General features: G+C 48.1%; 1 protein-coding gene and 2 pseudogenes across 4 annotated transcripts; 1 reads left to right on the top strand and 2 right to left on the bottom strand.

The window, feature by feature from the left end:
* Positions 1 to 746: 746 nt before the first annotated feature.
* LOC120683508 lies at positions 747 to 4,579 on the bottom strand (annotated as a pseudogene).
* Positions 4,580 to 4,845: 266 nt separating this feature from the next.
* On the bottom strand, positions 4,846 to 20,161 carry LOC120683506 (general transcription and DNA repair factor IIH subunit TFB2-like). Of its 4 annotated transcripts, none has more exons than XM_039965584.1 (17): positions 19,801 to 20,123; positions 19,274 to 19,402; positions 16,825 to 16,948; positions 16,581 to 16,748; positions 15,032 to 15,100; positions 14,490 to 14,583; positions 8,798 to 8,898; positions 8,242 to 8,287; positions 8,099 to 8,158; positions 7,936 to 8,004; positions 7,486 to 7,569; positions 7,338 to 7,421; positions 7,105 to 7,190; positions 6,286 to 6,376; positions 5,843 to 5,923; positions 5,676 to 5,750; positions 5,057 to 5,548 (listed from the first exon to the last, which is right to left on the bottom strand). In XM_039965584.1, exons 3-17 carry the CDS (start codon positions 16,935 to 16,937, stop codon positions 5,414 to 5,416), a joined length of 1,356 nt encoding a protein of 451 aa, XP_039821518.1. In that variant the 5' UTR covers positions 16,938 to 16,948; positions 19,274 to 19,402; positions 19,801 to 20,123; the 3' UTR covers positions 5,057 to 5,413. The 4 variants fall into 4 exon arrangements, with proteins under 4 accessions (XP_039821516.1, XP_039821518.1, XP_039821520.1 ...); XM_039965586.1 differs by having other exon boundaries at positions 19,274 to 19,393; XM_039965582.1 differs by lacking the exon at positions 19,274 to 19,402 and having other exon boundaries at positions 4,846 to 5,548; positions 19,801 to 20,161.
* On the top strand, positions 18,422 to 19,121 carry LOC120683507 (annotated as a pseudogene).
* Positions 20,162 to 21,739: the final 1,578 nt, after the last annotated feature.

Below are 21,739 nucleotides of genomic sequence, written 5' to 3'. Positions count from 1 at the left end.
CGAGGTCGGTGGCGGCAGCTGAGTCGGTGTCGAGGTCAGCGGCAAAGGCGTGGAATGCCTGCCTAGCTTTTTTTTTTCTTTTTCTTTTTTTGAAACGAATGCCTACCTAGTTGGGGGCGTGAGGGGCAGCAATTTTTCCTCGATATGAAATGCCTTTGCCTGTCGGTTTTCCCTTCTAAACTCTCCCTTAACATCAGCCCGATCGTTTTTTCCTGGAAAAGAACTTTTCCTTCTAACTCTCCCTTAACATCAGCCCGATCTTTTTTTCCTGGAAAAGAGCTTTTTATTAGTTTATTGGCTGGCTCAATACAATTCTTAGGTGAAAGCATCTCTTCCGTATGACCTTAAAGTAAGTCTTGATAAAACGAAGGAAAGAGAGGGGAGAGATTATAGCTTAATGCAACACCACAAAAAACATGCTTACAAAACAACGATAAGGTTGTTAATGATGTATACACAGTAGCATTAATACTTTTATCTTGCATTGTTCCCATAATAATTGGTCGAGTATTCCCCTTGGTTTTTGCAATTCATATTTCAAGGAAATATCAAATATTCCCACAGTAGTGCGTGATTTTCCTCTCTGAATTAAACGCATTGCAAGGCGTTGCAAATTGTGAAATTCAGCTGGTCAAGGCAAATTCCAAATGCACTTTTGAGTTTAAACGATTCTCCTTATTCCACACATCAGCTGTAAACACGGTCGATAATTCCTGTATATTGTAGCATAAATATGTGCCGTCTCGTAGTCTTTGTAACTTTCAGCTTAATTTCATCCCATCGCATAGAATGAGCTACATGTGTGTTCCAGGTCGGCCCCACAACAACATATAGAGGTTCGGACATCTTACATGGCAAGTTCATTTCAAACATGTAAATATTCATTACAGCACTTCTCTATACAAAACGTTACTCAATAAAGTTGCGCAAAAATTGACAATGGGGAATGACACTCAGCGGTGAAGAAATATTCGAACAGACTAATCCTCCTCCATTGGCACTTGTGGTATGTCCCACTTGTCTTCCTCAATAGGTTTTGTGATGACGGAGATTGGCGAGGGTAAGAACAAAATGTTAAGGAAAATGATCAAGGACTAAACAGATATCAATAAAATACTAACCAGCATTTCGTTTAAAGAAAAAATAACTGAGCTGCAGAAATTTTCAATTCCACAAAATTCAAATAAGTTTCTTTTTTCTATTCAACTGACGAATATAGAATGCATGTAAAACAAGCCATGCACTGAAAAGGATATAAGTCTGCAGATTATTATCTTTTTCACCCCCCCTGTTGCAGCTGCCCCGAAGTTCCCTTCGAATTTCTGGAGTAACCTATTTCAGGGATCATCACATATCAGTTAACTCATAAAATTCTGTAAACAGTGCTTTGATGTCCATGCATATTTACAAATGATAGGGCCAAAGTAACTACCAAATAGTGCTTCTGGTGATCCAACAAACGTACAAGTTTCTCCTTATCCTTTTTCTCCAATTCATTCTTGTATCTGTCACAAAAATTTTAGTGTGAAGTATATGAGTAAACCAGGGAGCAAGGACACTTGGAAACCAACAATCAATTCACAGTCACATTCATCATTGGAACTCAAGAGGCTGGAGAAACATAAACCAAAGAACACATTCAGACTATGAAACCACACAGGCACACTTCCGAATTTTTTAAGCTGGAACCACATAAACAACCAAAAAGGCACAATTCCGAAAGAAAATTTTCTAGGTGTAACACTTTGTCCCAGGCTCCCAGCAAACAAAGACATGCATAAACTAATGGAACAGAGAACATAAAGGGAACTTCTCACATTTGAAGCATGAAAGTTATAGTGCTCCATACCATGAGGAAAAGGACGACCAGTTTCGGAATAGCAAAAACATGCTTTCAATTCTACAGATCCATCACTAACCTTTCCACAAAGGCAAGCAGTGATTGATGCCATATAACAGGCATGACTCTCTCATCATCAAGAAACCGCATGAAATGAGCAAGCTCTGCATCAAGCGCCCGATATGGCAATGCATATTTCTTGTCTAGAAATAGATTGATGAAATAACTGCAAGAGAGAGCTTAGATTACAACATCTTCAAGGTAATAAGAACTAAACAATAAGAGAAATGCGATACATTTAGTAAACATCATGCACCCTTTTGTCAAACAAGGCAGCAGCACATTATTCATGGAAACAACATCATTGCATTGCAAAAATATAGTACATATTATCTTATGTGATAGACAAATGGAGATCACACGCAGAATTGCCAGAAACTTCTAACTTTACACATAATAACTATATATAAAATGGGATTATGCTGGTAGACTGTTGGCCTGGGCAGAGTGATAGGAACCATTTAGCAAACTAAGGTTGAATAGAATGTAGAAGAAAGTACAGGCAAGAATGAGAAACAAAGGAAAGACTATGGCGAACTTCTGCATCATATACATTTAACAGCTTTAATAAAGATTGTAGATGTTATGTGGACATCATGAATAAATACACAAAAAAGTTCATTCAATAACAAATGGTTTCTGATGAAAAAAGATTGAGCATTTACCAAATTGACCTCTTCACAAAAGATGCAAAAAACACTAATATACCATGAAATAATACAAAAGAAGCTGATGTGACTCACGTACCTGGTGGTTCCACAGTACTCCCTCCAATCCAAATACCAGTTGAAAATGAGACACTAACTCAAATCATCTTGGGCATAAATGACATACACTATTCAGCTGACCTTGCATGAAGAAATGGAATGGAAACTTTCTGGATAATACTCCCAATAATCACTGCTTCACGGAGAGTGCAATTCCTTTCCTGCAGTTAGGAGAGCTTATGAAATGGACAAGGAAAGGGTGAAGCAATAACTCGTTTGTGCTGCTGGACTAAATTAAGAAAAATGGAGTAATCGACAAAAAAATATGCCTGATAGTAGACATAATAAGAGATGGAAGAAGAACCAGCTATCATTCGATTTCTCAAATTGTGTTATACAGTATAACTTCTTTCAATTACCAATCATCAGGAAATGTTGTTTACAAGAAATTTAATAATTTTGCATAACCAAATAAGAGATGCAATCATTCACCATCCAAATGAACAATTAGATATTAGTTCAGCAAGTTACTAGTTCTACTAAATGCTGATCTCTGAAGAGAACAATTACCCGACAGAGTGGCAGCAGAATTCCCTTGTTAAATGCTGCAGGCTTATAAAGGGACTTTTTGAGCGATTGGTAGAGCGCAAAATGCAGCCTCTTGTTCTGCCTTATGTCATTGCGAACGCGAGGGAGCAAAATGGCTTCATAGAACCGTTCAGCATTCTTTGTATTCATGTTCGAAGAGAAGAGACGTGTTGCTTGATATACTGCATTAGGGGGACCAATTCTCTGGCTCAGTTAGCTGCAGCACTTCTGCCCAGCACTCTAATGATGGTATGCGCTTGAATGCTTTTGGAATCTTCCCGCTTGTGTATCGGCTTAAGAACTTCCCAACCCTACACAAAAGTCAGCTCGGATCGAACGCGTGTAATATTTCTTTCACAGTAAACAAGAAGGCAGACACATACTCTTTATAAAGTTCAATGATGCTGTTGTCCAATTTTACACGAGGCCATCCTTCTGTGCTAAGAAATACAAACATGAACAATTTTATAATCAACAAAATACTGTTTGTTGGCATTTACGACACATTTAATTCTATTGATACAAAAAAAAATGCAGTTAAAGCTACATAAAAATATTTCAAAATTTGCTGAACGGGCTACAATTCCAAGTATGAGAGAAGTAACAAGTTCAAAAGGCATACGCACCCGCTGAGACCTCGGCATCCTTCTCTCTGATCTTCTGGAGAATGATATCACCAAGTGTGCGCTCGGCAGCTTTGTCCTTTGACATGAAGGCAGCAAGGGCCTTCTCATCCTCTTCGTTGATCTCCATCTGCCAGACTGCCAACACCACAAAGCCAGCAAATTCGCATCTCAGACACAAGCTCAGTCACTGTGCATACAGTTAGCTGCTCACTTTTACTCTCGCAAGCGACGCACCTCGCCGCCGTCGTACTCGCTCAGCGCGTCAAACCCGTCGAACTCGTCGACGTCGTCGTACTCGTCATCCGCAGTGGGGACCGGGAACGAGGACGACGTGGACGGCCCAGCGGCCGCCCCGGCGGCGGCGGCGGCTGGGGGGCTCTCGTCGCCAGAGTCGGCGAGCATCTCCTCCTGCTGCTGCTTGCGCGCCTCGCGGAGGATCTTGGCGCTGAGGGAGGACGGGATGGACGCCCGCCTGGTGCTGCTTGGTGGCGCCCGAGCGGCGGCGCTTAGAAGCGGCGGCGATCGCGTCGGCATCCGCGCCGAGCGGGAGGCGATGCTTCGGCTGCTTCTCAGAGCCGGACTTGCGCTTCCTCCCCGCCATGGCTTCGTGGACTCGGGGCTCTCGCTGGGGTTGGCGGCGGCGGCGGCGGCGCTGGTGGCGGGAGAGTTTTTTTTTTTTGAGTAGGTGGCGAGAGAGTTAAAACCCTAGCAGTGGAATCGGGCGTCGATTTCGTTCCTATGCTATGGCCTATGGGAGGGGACGGGAAAGGAAATGGCGGCTCGCTCCGCACGCCACACGCACACGGAATACGGACTACGGAGCTGCTCTGTTTTTCTTTTCTCAAAAAGGAAAAAACAATGGATTCCCACATGCGCTTTTAAGCATCAGCCATTCGGCAGTATTTTTCTCCTACGATAAATCAGCACCAACCACTAGTAATATTTTTTTCTCACAATAAATCAGCACCAACCACCAGCCACAAATAGCCAAACAGAGCAAATATCTTCTATAGAAATCACAACCTAAAAAAATGAATATTTTTCTTTCAGAGTCATTTAGGTTTTATAGCACCAGCCACCAGCTGAGGATACTCAAGACTCTGGATCATCAGTCTCAGAGATAAAAAAAAACCAACAGAGACCACTCCTGGGCGTCACCCACTCTCTGTGTCGCGTTAGACAAACAAACAAAGACCACTCCTGTCACCCGCTCAGGTCTAATTTGCAGGGGGAGCTAAACCCAGGAAAGAAAAATCTCCCATGGAGAACGAAATGTCTCATTTAAATGATACCTCCACGGCTTGTTCACTCTAGGAAAAGTCAGGGATCCCAAGAGGATTTGAGTTTCCAAACTAGCTCTCACAGTGTCGCGTTAATCATATCACTACAAATGGAACTTTCAGTAATCTAAACTAAGCTTAGATGCCTACAGTGTATGCAACCATCTGCAGACAAGAGCCATGCTGGCAGACTAGTATAAATGGAAGGCATTTGCGTCGAGGAGCTATATGCACACAAATTGCTTGTTCTATCCAAAATGGCCCTTTCCATCAATCATGAAGGAGCGAACCAGAACAAGCACATGGTCCCTTTCATCTTTGCCTGCGGAGGAACTCCCTCATTTCAGGGTGGAACTCCCCTCGTACAATCAGCCTCATCCTCCTTGAGTCCTCCCAGAGCAAGTATCCATGATCCCTTGCGTGATCACAGCATTGTTCAAACCATTCCTGCATAAGGGAGCAGAGTTAAGTAAACAGTCAGTTTACGAGAAAAATCACTGAGTACAGCAGGCAAGTAAATGTCTGACGATTACCCTCAGACAAAGATGCAGGGTACAGATAATACTGTGTTTACCTTGCTAGGAAAATCTTCATATAAATGTGATGGAATCATCTCGACCCTGTTACGATCAGTTTCCCACAGCCTAATCTGCATATATGAGTATTGAATTACTTTTACACTGTACTGTTTCTGCAGAGCAAGTGATGGCGGTCAAAAGAGTGGGAACTCTCGCTTCTTACCTGATCTGTGACATTCTCCGGGACAGCAGGTATCTTGTCCGCAACACGAGGGTGAGCATTTTGCTTGAGAAATGAAATTATCTGAAAAACAAGACAATCAGTCTTGAAACAAGATGCAAGCTAGATTTTGAATGTAGCTGCTTTTATACAAGACAAGAAATAGAATAGAAGCTAAGCTGGTGGAGAAAAAATGTTAACAAAATTTACACAGTGCCAAAAAAAACATAATTAATTTTGGGTCTGTTAGTGGGCACAAACTTCAAATGAAAATGTCCTAAAAAAAGGTCATGTGTATGGATGCAATGTATTTGTTGCAATGATACCTCCACTAAACACACCTGTGACCATTACATTTTTAGTTATATAAGAATATTCGACTGCATGCATTGAAGACTAAAAGTAAAACAGCATGGAAGTAGTACAATCTAGATTCTTGACATTACCTGTTCAGCAGTTATTCCATTCTCAAAAGCACCATAAATACTTTCTTTTGTAATAGCTCCTACGATGAGGTTTGGAAGTTGATACTCCACCCTGAATAGAAAAGCATGTGGTCAATAATTTCGTTCCAAAATGAGTGCACAAACAACTAACCATGCCATTATAATCAAGCCTTTGGAACAAGAGAACAAAACCTGCCAGCTTGACTCATTCGAAACAAATTTTCTGTTTCAGATCTTTGAACCTCAGATAAATCTGAGTAGGATGCTCAAAATAATTCCTCCTTGCCATCTATAGAGCAAGGCAATAGCGCAAGGCAGCAAAGCACCATATGGGCTAATGCACTACAGCCAACAGTGCAAAGAGGACAACAATTATTTTTAGATGCAGGTGGTTCAAACAGCTAGATCTACAAGCCGCCTATGGGCTACGACACCATAATTTTGAAGGGCTTAGCAGCTCCAAGAGATGTCTATAGCTGGCTTTATTAAGTTACATTTTTTTTACCAGAATAGCACTGGACTACACTAGAAGCTTAACTTATGCAGTCTAATTTGTTAAGGTCAACAGCACAAATAAACAAGCAGCTGCATAGCTTGACCAACCGAATTGGCCTATACTCAAGTGCATCAGGTAAATAAGCTTTAAGAAAGAGTACAGAGCCCATGCAGTTATGACAGATCAGTTGCTCTCTTTGCATGCAACATGACAAAAGCAAGTAATTCCCGAACAGGAGGTAGTGAACTACCATGTTGTATCTTTAATGAAAAAGTGGTAGATTGAGGAGCTAGATTACGTCACTCATATGTACCCTCATGTACCTTGAGAAAAGGCGCAGAATCTCACAGTGCAATTTGGAAGTAGAGTATGCATACATTCTAAAGTTTGTCTCCACAACCACAAAGCCCTGCAACAACATTACCAATATCAACTCTGAGATGAAATGTAATACATTCTTCATCCTGATCATCGATTAGGGGACAAGTAGGTGGAGGTTACAGAGAAGATTTGGAAAACATAAATAGTTGCAGTAGGGAAAGATATATTATGCAACCTCTTTGCTAGACGATGAATCTGACAAGCTTGCTGAGAGATTTGTAGCCAATTGGGTAGGAATGAACCAGCTATCCTTTCGACCCTGAAATTCAGTACTCGTCATTATCATCAAGATGATCAGGGGGGAACAAAAATAGAATTTCTACCTGCTGCAGCTTGACTAATCCCAACTCTGCAAGATCCCTGATGGCAATTCTTTGCACATCAGTCAGAGTGTTCAAACTATAAGCCTGAAACATGAACAAGGCAAACAGAAAGTATATCCATGAATTTTCAACCTCAGACAGCAGACTTTGAATAAGAAGCTGGTAGATTTTATTTTATTAGACTCAAAACTACAATGACTAATTTCTTTTCAAACATTCTTAAGCAAGCAAGTAAGCTAGATTTTCCTGCAATGTTAGATGAAGTGGAACAGTTACAACTTCTTCAAGATGCTCTTCTAGTATATTTCATTTATAAGCACTTCATTTTCCTATTCATGTAACATATCACCACAAGACAAGGTGCTCTGGACATAGAATTTTTCCGAGGACAAAATGTTGACTACTATCTACATGTGCCAACATGATCTTTAGGAAGAAAGATCACTTTACCGCTCCCAATTTATGAAAACTAAGTTCCAAGAGAAATGATATCAGCTCCGTAGGGTCCACTCCACGTTCCTATATTCAATAACATGAATAATCAACAACGAATTCAACATAAAAGTCATCAAGGCGAACTGAAAAAAATATAAAAAGAATGTGCCACCAATACCTCTGCAGAGGAAATGTATTCTCTCATTATGTACCAAAGTTGTGCATTTGTTTCCATCAGCTGGTTTAATAGAAAATAATAAGAACCAAATAGGGAAGATGTCAATTATCGGATTAGATGAGAGCTGAAAGCTGAGAACTCACAAGAAATTGGAAGCCATTCTCAGTCAACTTTGGAGCTTCACCATCCCTGCGAACATGCCAAATCAGGAAACCACGTTGTTGAAATTGTTTATATCAGTGAAGCAAACATATATAACAAAGCTGGACAACATGCAACAGCAGATGAAAATATGAGAATTAAATGATTCACATGACTAATGGACATTAAACATGACTAACAAATATCTTGACTATTTTAACCAAAATAAGACCAAGCTAATGAACCGAATCATCTGCTAGGATCATCAGTTAATCAAGTTTTATATTCAGGAAATAGAATAGTAAACCGACAGCAATTTGTTGTCAGACCACATCAACTCTAATTTACTAGTTACTATTGTCTGTTTAGTGTATTGCTGATTTGCTATATAAAATTGTAGAAAATGGTATTGGATATATTATTTGATTGTAGATTGTACTAGAAGAAATAAAGAGTTACAGCAATTTGCCAATCACTTATTGATAAAAAAACGCATTTGACAGCCGCTAGTTTAGAAGAAATTAACCTAACTGTCAAGACAAGGTGGCAAGATGGAACCTTGAACTCAGAAGGCCACGCTGAAATGTCTTCATCATGGAGGAGCTGAAGCTTGTCCCTTTTTCAACTTGAGATGAATTGATCAATTGCAACAAGAAGCACTATTATAAGAGAAAATAGATGTTAGAGAGACATGTATAGGCTGGCCCACGGGCCTCTAGCTTAGCCGGCCTGCTGGCCATTGGGGCTGGGTGCCACACCTGTGTCCAGGTGCGCCCCCCCAGGATATGTGTTGGTTAGGATAGGCAAGGATCCCTCTGATTGGGTTGTTACCATACGTGGCGGCATCCTTGCCTATATGTATCTGTACTGTGCTCTGCACCCTAATCAATCTAATCATCTTCCGGCCATACTCGCTTACATGGTATCAAGAGTCCGGGTTTCCCCCGTGATTCTCCTCCTTCCGCTGCCCTAGCCGCGCGCCACCTTGGCTGCGCCATGGCCGGCACCCTTCCCCCCACCGACGACGCTGAAGCCGCGGCCGCCGCCGAGCAGCAGCGTCTTGCGGCCGCCACCGAGCCGCAGCGTCTCACAGACGCGCGCACGGCGCGCCAGGCGAAGCGTGAGGCCGCCCTCGCGCTCGCCAAGACGGCCGCGGCCGCGGCCGCCGACCAGGAACGCGACGCCGATCGCCCTCCCGCCGACGACGTCCGCGCCGCCATGCTCCTTCATGAGGCTGCCGCTGTTCTGAACCTCCACGCCCAAGCTGCCGGCGTACAGAACATCCGCAGCCTCAAACCCGTCGTCCTCGACGCTTCCTCCGGCTCCTACACGCGGTGGCGCGAGCAGTTCCTGCTCGCCGTCGGCCGCTTTGCCCTCCAGGACCACATCGAGGAAGACGCTCCACCCCCCTCCTCTCCGGATTGGGAGCGGATGGACTGCGTCGTCCGCTCCTGGCTTCACGGCACCATCTCCGCCGAACTCGCCGAAGCCGTTATGGGGCGCGGCGGATCTGCACGGGCGGCCTGGCTCGCCATCGAGGCACAATTTCTCGGCAATCGCGAAACCCGTGCCCTGCATCTCGACGCCCGGTTCCGCCACTTCTTCCAAGGTGACTTGTCCATCACCAATTACTGTAGGAAGTTCAAGTCCATGGCCGACGATCTCGCCGACCTCGGTGAGCCTGTCACGGATCGCACCTTGGTGCTGAACGTGATTCGCAGCCTCAACAAGAACTTCAACGACATCGGCCGCCATCTTCGTCGCGGGCGCCCGTTCCCGACGTTTCTTGACGTCCGCAACGATCTCCTGCTTGAGGAGATCACCGCGGCTCAGCGGCACTCTGCTGCGCCGACCGCCCTTCTCGCCGCGGGCGCTGGCGGCGCCTCGTCCGGATCTCCTGCGCCACGCTCCTCCGCTCCACAGCAACCCCCTTCCAAGGCCGAGGGCGGCTCCGGCAGCGGCTTCGGGGGCGCCACTGGCGGTGGCCGGAACCGGCGGAGCAAGCGCGCGGGCCGTTCCGACTCCAAGCGCGGCACCTCAGGCGGCGGCGACTCCAGCGTCAGCTCCTCCGCTGGGCAGGCCGCGGGCGGCGCACCGGCGGCCGGGCAGTGGCCGTCGTTCTACAATCCCTGGACCGGGTCCATTCAGATGTGGCCCGGTCCAAGGCCTCCGCCCGGCCCGCTTCGCAGCACGCTCTACTGGCAAAACAGCAGGGGGCGCCCTCCCCTGCATCGGCCTCCTTCGTCGCCCCCGCGACGCCACCTGCGCCGTGGGCCGCCGCCGGCCCAGGAGCTTTCGGCCCGGCTCCTCAGTGGGGCGCGCCCAACCCGTGGGCTGGGCTCCTTGGCTTCTACAGCCCCGCCGGTCAGCCGTCTTGGGATCAACAGTCTCTTGCGTCCACCTTCAGCACCATGACGCTGAACCAACCGCAGCAGACCAAATGGTACTTCGATTCAGGTGCTACTTCCCACATGGCTTCTGATTCTCGCTCTCTTTCACATATTTTTCCCCAGCGGTACCCTTTTCCCTCAGCTATTGTTGTCGGTGATGGATCCTTACTCCCCGTCACTTCTACTGGCTCAGCACACCTGTCAGGACCCCTGCATCTTAATAATGTTCTTGTCTCTCCAAAACTTATTAAGAATCTTATATATGTGCGCCAGTTCACTTCTAATAACAACTGCTCAATGGAATTTGACCCCTCTGGTGGTTCTGTGAAGGATCTTGGGACTCAGAACGTGATCGTCAGGTGCAATAGCTCCGGACCGTTGTACCCACTTCACCTCCCTGCTGCTGCCACTGCCCTAGCTGCCGGCTCCACCTCCACTCTATGGCATCGTCGTCTGGGTCACCCTGGTCAGGAGTCCCTGGCCAAATTAGCTTCTATGCTTCTGTCATGTAATAAAGATGTTAGTTCATCCCCATGTCATGCGTGTCAACTCGGCCGCCACACCCGTCTTTCTTTTCGGGTGTCGTCGTCCCGAGCCATAAACAAGTTTGATCTTATTCATTGTGACTTGTGGACCTCTCCCATCGTTAGTGTCTCAGGTTATAAATATTATTTGGTCATTCTTGATGATTGTTCTCACTACTTGTGGACGTTTCCTCTGCGTCTCAAGTCCGACACGTATGACACCCTAACTAACTTCTTTTCTTATGTGACCACACAGTTCGGTGCCACCGTTAAAGCTGTCCAGTGCAACAACGGGCGCGAGTTTGATAACTCCAGCGCCCAAACCTTCTTCCTCACCCATGGCACACACCTGCGCATGTCATGCCCCTACACCTCGCCTCAGAACAGCCGCGTAGAGAGGATCATTCGTTCAGTCAACGACATCCTCCGCTCGCTCCTATTCCAGGCGAGTTTGCCACCTTCCTACTAGGTCGAGGCCTTGTCCACTGCCACTTACCTCCGGAACCTCCTCCCCACCAAGACGCTAGCCATGTCGACACCACACATGGCTCTGTATGGATCGCCACCATCCTACAGCCACCTCCGCGTCTTCGGTTGCCTGTGCTATCCCAACATGACCGCCACGGCAAGACATAAGCTAGCGCCCCGCTCTCTTCCGTGCGTCTTCCTTGGGTATTCCGCTCACCATAAAGGGTACCACTGCCTTGACACCTCGTCTAACCGTGTCATCATATCCCGACACGTCATGTTTGACGAGTCCACATTCCCCTTTTCTGAGCTTTCGCCACACCCCACGCCACAGGCATATGATTTTCTGGACGACTCTACTGACTTTGTGCCGGCTCCTATAGGACCGTCACAAACCCCTCTGTCTGCAGGTTCTCCCACGGCGCCTCCTGCAGGACCACCGCCCTCGGTGTCGGTGCCAGTGCCCACCTCGGCCACTGGTGCGCCCTCTCCCGCACTGCCATGTGCGGCCCCCGGTGCGACGTCCCCCGCGCTGCCACGCGCGGCCCTTGGAGCGTCGACCCCCGCGCTGCCACGCGCGGCCCCTGGAGCGTCGACCTCCGCGCTGCCACGTACGACCCCGACGGTCCCGCCAGGGTTCGCCCCGCGCAGTCCGGCCGCCTCGGCCGCCGCACCGGCAGGACCCGCCGACTCTTCTCCTCGACGGATGGTGCAGCCTCTCCCACCGGTGCAGCCCTTCGACCGTGTGTACACACGGCGCGGCGCACCTGCTCCACCACCGCCGCCCAGCACCAGTGCCCAGCCTCTGCCCAAGGGCGCTGTACCCGTGCCCCCCGTCGTCAACCAGCATCGCATGGTTACCCGTGTGAAGCTCGGCTTCCGGCAGCCTGCGCTCTTCACCGCGGTCCCTCTGTCTCCGGTTCCGAAGACCTTCCGTAGCGCCCTTGCCGATCCGAATTGGCGGGCGGCTATGGAGGAAGAACATGATGCTCTCCTGAAGAACCACACTTGGGATTTGGTCCCTCGACCGCCGCGCACCAATCTGGTCACCGGCAAATGGATCTTGAAGCACAAGCTCAAGGCTGATGGTTCTTTGGAGCGGTACAAGGCTCGCTGGGTTCTTCGCGGGTTCCCTCAAAGCCCAGGTGTGGACTTCGACGAGACATTCAGTCCTGTGGTCAAGCCAGCGACCGTCCGCACAGTTCTGTCCTTGGCGCTCTCTCGCCGGTGGCCCATTCACCAGCTGGACGTCAAGAACGCCTTCCTCCATGGCACACTCTCTGAGACAGTCTACTGTGCACAGCCCGCTGGTTTTGAGGACACTACTAATCCTAACTATGTCTGTCAGCTCAACAGATCTATGGATTGAAGCAGGCTCCTCGTGCTTGGTACAGATGCTTCGCAGCTTATCTGCTCAGCCTGGGATTTGTCGAGGCCAAGTCAGACACCTCTCTGTTTGTCTACTGCCGCGGCACTGACACTATATATCTGCTCCTCTACGTGGATGACATTGTCCTCACTGCCTCTTCATCAGCTCTTCTCCAGCAGACTATTCGGGCCTTACAGCAGGAGTTCAACATGAAGGATCTTGGTGAGCTGCACCACTTTCTGGGGATGCATGTCAGGTGCCATGGCACAGGCCTTCTCCTCTCTCAGCGACAGTACATGCTGGATATCTTGGAGCGCACTGGCATGACCGAGTGCAAGCCGCGCTCTACTCCCGTGGACACCAACCCCAAGTTGGCGGCTGATGGCCCACCGGTTCAGGACGCTTCTGAGTTCCGGAGTCTTGCAGGTGCCTTGCAGTACCTCACTTTCACCAGACCGGATATCGCTTACGCTGTTCAGCAGGTTTGCTTGCATATGCACGATTCGCGTGAGCCTCACCTTGCTGCATTGAAGCGTATCTTGCGCTACATCAGAGGCACACTTCACCTGGGGCTTCTCCTCCGACCGTCTTCACAGAGCGAGATAACTGTGTACTCCGATGCCGACTGGGCAGGCTGTCCGGATACTCGCAAATCCACATTGGGTTATGCAGTGTTTCTCGGGGACAACCTGGTCTCCTGGTCGTCGAAGCGGCAGAACACAGTGTCCAGATCCAGTGCTGAAGCTGAGTACCGCGCTGTGGCAAATGGTGTTGCCGAAGCCACATGGCTGCGCCAGCTTCTCCTTGAGCTCCATGCGCCTCCCCAGCGCGCTTCGTTAGTCTATTGTGACAACATCAGCGCGGTCTACATGTCCAGCAACCCCGTCCAGCATCAGCGCACCAAGCACATTGAGATTGATCTTCACTTCGTGCGGGAGCGTGTTGCTGTTGGTGATGTCCGCGTCATGCATGTTCCCACATCATCTCAGTACGCCGACATCTTCACCAAGGGACTTCCGTCTTCGGTGTTTACGGAGTTCAGGTCCAGTCTGAACGTCCGCGCTGCCGACGATCAGACTGCGGGGGCGTGTTAGAGAGACATGTATAGGCTGGCACACGGGCCTCTAGCTTAGCCGGCCTGCTGGCCATTGGGGCTGGGCGCCACACCTGTGTCCAGGTGCGCCCCCCCTAGGATATGTGTTGGTTAGGATAGGCAAGGATCCCTCTGATTGGGTTGTTACCATACGTGGCGGCATCCTTGCCTATATGTATCTGTACTGTGCTCCGCACCCTAATCAATCTAATCATCTTCCGGCCATACTCGCTTACAATAGAAAATATATATATATATAAGCCTTCACTAAGGAAAATAAACACTGGAAGCCTTCCGAGAGTTACTCTAAGAATCGGATTCAACACGGTAAGCGAAAATACGATATAAAGAAAAGTGGAAAGGAGGCGTGGTAAACACATTCTGAGTTAAGCTTTGTCATCCTAACCTCCCATTGATCAAGAGCATAGGCTTCCAGATCTGTTGATGCAGGCAATCTACCAGTAACACTTAATGGTATCGGTTCCCTTGGTAAACTTCCACTGCAATAAAAACTAAAAGAAGTAAGAGTGGTATGATAAATACTTAATATGGTCCACAAATATTAATCATAGAACAAAAGGCTTAAACATCACCAGTTCAAGGTATATCATTCTAGATTTTTTTTAAAAAAAAATGAACATGTACAGACCACTATACAACAATCTTCTTTCCATATAAACAGTGGTAGAGTGAATTACTTTCTTGCTCGCAAAACACCATGCGGAAAGAGTTCAATTTTTTTTCCATGTGGTAGTGATATTAGCGGGACACAGGGTAATTTCATAAGGCGGCATAATCACTACTAAGTCTTAACTTGGTGTGTGTATATACATTATGGAGAACACATGCAGCAAAGCTGTATTGCTGAGACCATCATAGCAGCTCTAAGTTTGAGAAAGGATCACCCATGTGATTTCAAACAAAGAAGAGTAGTTGAGAAAACCATACCCATCAACCAAATACTTCTGCATGTTACCCTGGAACTTTTGATTCATCTTGTAGCTAACCTCCTTTCGTCTATATACAGAGAAAAACCAGGAGATTTAGGAATGGCCTATTTTACCATGCACCAGCATGCTTTGCTGTGCTAAGCACAGCAATCAATGTAGCAGTAAATATTTAGTAATAAGTTAGCAGCATTCCAGAGAAGTCTACTAAAGAGCTAGTCACTATGATTAATCAAATCATTACAATCAATTTTCTCTAGCTCAAATAAAATAGTGTGAATGTCATCAGAAATAAGGAATCGTGCCAAGCCATCAATATACATAAGAATTCCGTACATATATTCAAGGAAAAAGTCTAAATTACTTCCCTCAACTATAGCCAAAGTCCGGATAACCCCCTAAATTATAACTTGGTCCAATTTACCCCCTAAACTATGTCATTTAGTTCATTTTACCCCATAATACAATTTGTTCTTTTTGTTTCTCCATACACAAGTTGAGTTTTAACCTCAAATTTTGTAGGGTGGTAGTGGACATCAGGATGCATATTTTAGAAAAAATTTATAATTTTTCAACTTTATTTTTTATATAATTTTGAACTCCAATATTTAATTTTTGTTAAATATTCTAACATATCACAATAATGATAAAAAAATTATGATATATTTTTCTAACATGTGTTATGATGCGTACTATCATCTTGTAAAATTTCAACTTAAAACTCCACCTATACATGGAGAAATGAAAAAAGATAAATTATGTAAGGGGGTAATTTGAACCAAAAAGCATAATTTGGGGGGTAAAATAAATCAAACGATAGTTTAGGGGGTTATTCAGACTTTGGCTATAGTTGAGGGTAGTAATTTAGACTTTTTCCTATATTCAAACAAAACATTCCCTCATCATGTCTGAAGCATATTTCATAAGATAACCTCTTTTCATTATAAATATATGATAATCTCTTAAGCCGAAGTGAAGAAACATGAGAATCTATAAGTGTCATTGCTCAACCAATCAGTAACCATGTGTAAATTTTTGCCTCTAAAGACATGGCCATCTCATGATGATAATTTAACAACATATCCACCACAAGCATGTAAATACTGATCATACTTCCTGCATTACTGATACTTCATCATGATTAAATGAAGGATGTATCACGACTTAATACATTGTTACAACAACACATGTTTCCATACATGAATATACTGCACAGAGAAAGCCACTTGGTTACGATAGGAAGAATGCAAATTTGTGGCTGAAGTGCAAAATATTGCTTGCTTTGAACAAAACATGTGTTATTGGTTGTCATGGGGCAAAACAGTTTTTGCGAAAATTTAGCAACTTGCTATCTGTGAAAAATCTAATATCCCATGAATGCAGAAAAAGGTAATAAATGAAATCAAAACACTAGAACAAAGGTGAGACACATATCAGCGTATCACCGTTTTTTAGTCCACTCATAACTGATCAAGTCCAGGTGAGTTATGGTCTGCTCATAGTTCAAGTCAAAAATGCCCAGTATCTCATGGAGATGGATGGTGTCTTACCTATCGCGCACTTCAACAAAGACCCTAAGTTGGAGCAGCTTATCAATGGCAACCCTATGCTTGGCAGCATATTCATTGAGCACCCACTCTTCCATAGCTGCAGCGGTCACCGGTGCCAACACGTACAGCATCTGCAGTGCATATTTCTTTGCCAGTGGTGGAAGTGACCTGCAAGCTTAACTGGATCAAGATCATGAAAGCACTGAGAATGAATAACGCAGTGCAGAATATGTGAATTTTGGACCTGAGTACAGCCTCACAGATGAAGGCCGAGTCATAGAGCATATCAAGCTTGGAGGCAGGCAGCGCAGCCACCATATCCATGAAGTTCCGCGCCACCACCAATACCTGCGGCATCTTTGATGCAACTATGGAGAACAGAGGGTGGGTTCTAAATCCTTCTTTGCTCCAAATTGGCTAGTTTGAAAATACAGTCATCTGATCAATCTCAGTTACAATATTAAATCCCCAATTCTTTAACACCTAGAGATACTTTTTTATCAGTTAACTTTCATTTGAAATTGTGGAGGACTGGGATCATTGCACACCAAGATTGGTGAATCCACACGACACCTAGGGCCAATATCTAAGACTGGCGGAGCCAGGATTTCAAAGTTGGGTATTCCCATTCCCAACCAAAAAAAAATTGTCCAGAGCAAAAGTACCACAAGAAACATTCACAATCACCGGTAACTAAATTTACAGGAACATAGCTACAAAGGTCCCATAATACGCTGAATTCAAGTATTCAACAATGTTTCCATTCTTCATAGCTAAACATCCGGATAACACACAGCAGCAATACAAATGTATGCACCAATTATTCAATGAATCACTCAATGTCTGAGTTCAGAAGTGAGATTGCGGTGCGAGAGAGAGAGAGAGAGAGAGAGAGAGAGAGAGAGAGAGAGAGAGAGAGAGGGAGGGCGGGAGGGAGGGCGGGAGAGCGGGCGGGGCGGGGGAGGGGGAGGGGGGGAGGGAGAGAGGGAGAGGGAGAGAGAGAGACCTGCAAGCTTAACTGGATCAAGATCATGAAAGCACTGAGAATGAATAACGCAGTGCAGAATATGTGAATTTTGGACCTGAGTACAGCCTCACAGATGAAGGCCGAGTCATAGAGCATATCAAGCTTGGAGGCAGGCAGCGCAGCCACCATGAGAGAGAGAGAGAGAGAGAGAGATAGGGAGGGAGCGAGGGAGAGGGAGGGAGGGAGAGGGAGAGGGAGAGGGAGAGGGAGAGAGAGAGAGGGAGGGGGAGGGGGAGGGAGAGGGAGAGGGAGAGGGAACGAGATCCTCTGCAGTCGATGGATGCTGACTTTCCTCTGCAGTCGCCGTGATCCACCGTCCAGCAGCAATCCAACGCCTCGCTCCCAGATGGCTCGCGCGCTGCTCCCTGCAAGAGGCTGGCTCGCGTTTTTCGACAGAGCTCGCTCGCGGCCCCTGGGTGACGACGGCTCGATTCCCCTTCCCCTGTCCTCTTCTCCTGCTTACCGCTCGCCGCGGTCGCGCTGGCGGAGGAGGCAGCGGCGGGCGCGCGGCGACGGGCGAGCAGGGCTCGGGCGGCAGCTGGAGCGAGGGAGGGCGGAGCAGTGCGCAGCCGGTCGAGGTTGAAGGAGAGGTCGGCAGCGGCTCCATCGGCGGCGGGCGAGCTCCCGCGGGTGAGCAAGGCGGCGGTCGAGCTCCCTCGGGAGGCTGAGCTAACACAAGAGCTGGGTCACTCGCTGCCGGCCGGTGTGCGCATTGCCAGCGAGCTACTGCGGAGTGGTGTGCGCATTGCCAGCGAGCTACCGCGGGGTTCTGCGGGCGGATCGTCCGGCGGCCGTGTACGCGTTGCGCGCGCGCATGGCGCAGCTGTCGCCCAGGATCCCGTCCGCGGTTCACCACTGGCCGGAGGGGGGCCACCACGAGGCCGCGGCGTGGGTGGACGACTTCGCCGAGTTCGCAGCGTCGCGGCGGGGCGTGCGCACCGCAGGTCGCTCAGCGACTCGGTGGCCTTCGTCGAGGTGGCGCCCGCGGACAGCGCGGCCGGCGAGTTCGAGCGCCTCGACGACGACCAGCTCAGGTCCATGTTCCCCGACAAGGCTGGCGGCGGGTCGTCGTCCGCGCTGGGGTCCGAGAATGGCGACAGCAGCGACGGCGGCGGCGACAAGCGCGGCGGCGATGCCCCCACAGGCGGCGCCACCAATGTCTGCGATGACGAGCGGAACGAGGCCGCGGATGCGGAAGCGCCAGCGACGGGGCAGGCTGCCGCCTCCACGGAGCTAATCCGGGACCCCAAGAGGGCGAAGAGGTAAGCCCGATCGAGCCCATGCCTGCAGACGCGTCTTGTGCAAGTGCAAGCAACCACAACTAGCTTGCTGTGTAGCCTGAAATGCTTGTCGAATCGGCAGTCCTTCGTCGTCGCTGCAGCGACGAGCAGTAAGCATGAGAAGAGGACAGGGGAAGAGGGAATCGAGCCGTCGTCAGCCGCGAGCGAGCTGAGCCAGACTCTTGCAGGGAGCAGCGCGCGAGCCATCTGGGAGCGAGGCGTTGGATTGCTGCTGGACGGTGGATCACGGCAACTGCAGAGAAAAGTCAGCATCCGCCGACTGCAGAGGATCTCGTTCCGAGGGAGAGAGGGAGAGAGAGGGGGAGGGAGGGGGAGGGAGGGAGGGGGGGGGAGGGGGAGAGAGAGGGGGGGAGAGAGAGAGAGACCAGTGAGGGGATTGCAATTGGGCAGTGGAGGTTGGAGAATTGGGGATGCTAGATGCCGGAACCCGGAATGGCTGCTGGCCTGCTGCAGCTAGCAGTGGCGAAGCTGGCGGAATCTCACGCCTAGGGCCACTAATCAAAGTGCTAAAAGCAGTCAAACTAGTGCACACACCGATAATAACAATAGCAATAGTCTAAAAGTGTTTGAATTGCATGATTTAGAGTATATCCTCAATTCCAAGTCTAATTGTACCACAAACACTAGCAAAAACATCTCGCTCAATATAGCATATCATCCGATGATTCAATCAATCATCCCTCATCTTATTTCTCAACTCTGTCTTGATGATTTTCATAGCTGAGAAGGTGTAGGAGCAAGAAAATGAAACAATTTCAAAATTTGAACCTCTTCATCGAGTAATTCAAATCTACAAAATGGGCATAAATAGTCCGATAACCTAATATGTTCAATTCGAGCAAAAAATGGGAGATCGTCTCGCCGGATTGGGAATCCAAACTGATTAACTGACCTTGTGCTTCTGCTCTTGTGCTTGCACGCAGTCCAGAACGAGCCTGCAGGAGCCTCCGCCTGACCGCACCGGCCTTGAGACGCAGATGTGCTGCCGCCTGCCCGTCCGGTCTAGAAGCCGAGAGACTGACAGTAGAGATAGCCACAGGCCGCCAACTGCCACCCTCAAAGCCGTCGATGGCACCGCGCGCGCCCGCCCCAGCTGCTAGCCCGCTAGCTACGGCCTAGGGTTCAGGCGCGCGCAGAGTCGAGGCTAGAGCCGAGAGGGGCGGCCGCGCGTCCGCTCGGGGCCTCGGGCAGAGGAGAGGCGAGCGCTCGGGCAGGCCGGCTGCCGGCAGACGCAAGCTGAGCCCGTGATGGAGTATGGGCCAGGAGTCCAGCTGACGACTCAGGGCGGCCCCTTCACAGGAATGATTGTTGGACCATATGCATTATGCATACAAGAAGGGAAAAAGTCCATTTTGCCTCTTCAACATTGGGCTGAATTTGTTTTTCGGTAATGCTACAGATCGGCCGTCCGATGCGTCGGACGCGCCTCACCCGCTCGCAAGCCTTCAAGTTAAACGATCTCATTCTCTCGGAGCCCTCCCATTAACGCTTCATCTTCCTGGAGACTACCACTAGTCAAGCGGTCTCTCCCTCCTGCTTCCACCACCATGCCGCGACGGCCAGTAGCAGCTAGGCAGCCATGGAGAGGCAGCAGCAGAGGAAGCCGCGGATGCTCGTCTCCATGCAGACGTTCTTCGACTCGACCGCCGCGTCGGCCGTCGCCGCTGCAGGAGCTGGTGCGCTAGCAGCAGCTCGCCTCCAGGCGGACGCTTCTCGACTCGCTCCAGGGGGAGCATCCGCAACGCCATGCAAGGCGGCCACCGGAGCTCCGAGGTGGCCGCGCACAAGGCCGCCGGCGAGGCCCGCGCTGGCGGTTGTGGGAGCTCCGGGGCGGCGGCCCACGAGGCCGCGTGAGCTCTCCCGGCGGCGTGACCTCCTCGTCGGCGAGCACCCCAGGGTCGCAGTCGCCATCGCCATCTTCCTCTGGTTTGTTGCATGTCGCAAGTGTTTGTTATGCTTTTTTCAAATGTTGCGGAATAATATTGTAAGTCTTTTATGTCGATGTTACGAAAATAGATCTGATGTTGTCATGTTGCTGACAACCGTACAATTTAATATTATTTTAAACGAACCGCCAGTCATTATCTTTCAGATGAGAGTTAACACGTACTTTCCAGAGAGCGTGCCACGTGTTACCCCACATCTAGAGACACGAATAACCGACACGTCATTCGCCTAAAATAATATTAAATCCGGTAGTCCCGGTATGTGCTCTAACATACTCCCAGAATCAGCATATACACATACCGTTTACAATCGAACACATAGCCAATGAACCACAAAGAGCAGTTTTACATTATCAGAGTTCAAAACTTAATTTTACAAATTCAACATAGGAATGTTCAAACTAATCTCCATCATAAGCTTTGGGCTCACGGAAGCCATATTATACAGAAACTTAAAGATTATTATATTTACATGTTCTCTCGGACACCATCACAGGCTCAACGACCTACTCCTCCCCCGCACCAGGATCGGCGGGGTAGAAGTGGCCGAACACCACTTCGGGTTCACCTGCAACTAAGTTTAGAAGCAACCTGAGTACAAAGGTACTCCGCAAGACTTACACGAATAAATAAATAAGGATCATGCAAAGGCTCAAGTAAAGGCTTTAGGGTTAAGTAATTATTGCATAAGCAGGAGCTGCCTAGACTATTACCTAGTAAATTTAATTAATCTTGCCCAACACCCAGAATATTTTAGTTGATTAAGAGAGTAACATAACAAACATAAGGTCATTACTATGACATGATCCCAAAGCCAACAACACCGAAACTCTCTATGAAGAATTCGACGAACCAAAAGTTTGCTCATATCCAAGAGCTAGATGC

Source organism: Panicum virgatum, chromosome 7N (assembly GCF_016808335.1).
Source record: "Panicum virgatum strain AP13 chromosome 7N, P.virgatum_v5, whole genome shotgun sequence".
In the NCBI taxonomy this organism is placed as follows: domain Eukaryota; kingdom Viridiplantae; phylum Streptophyta; class Magnoliopsida; order Poales; family Poaceae; genus Panicum; species Panicum virgatum.
This window is presented reverse-complemented; position numbering and strand designations above follow the sequence as displayed.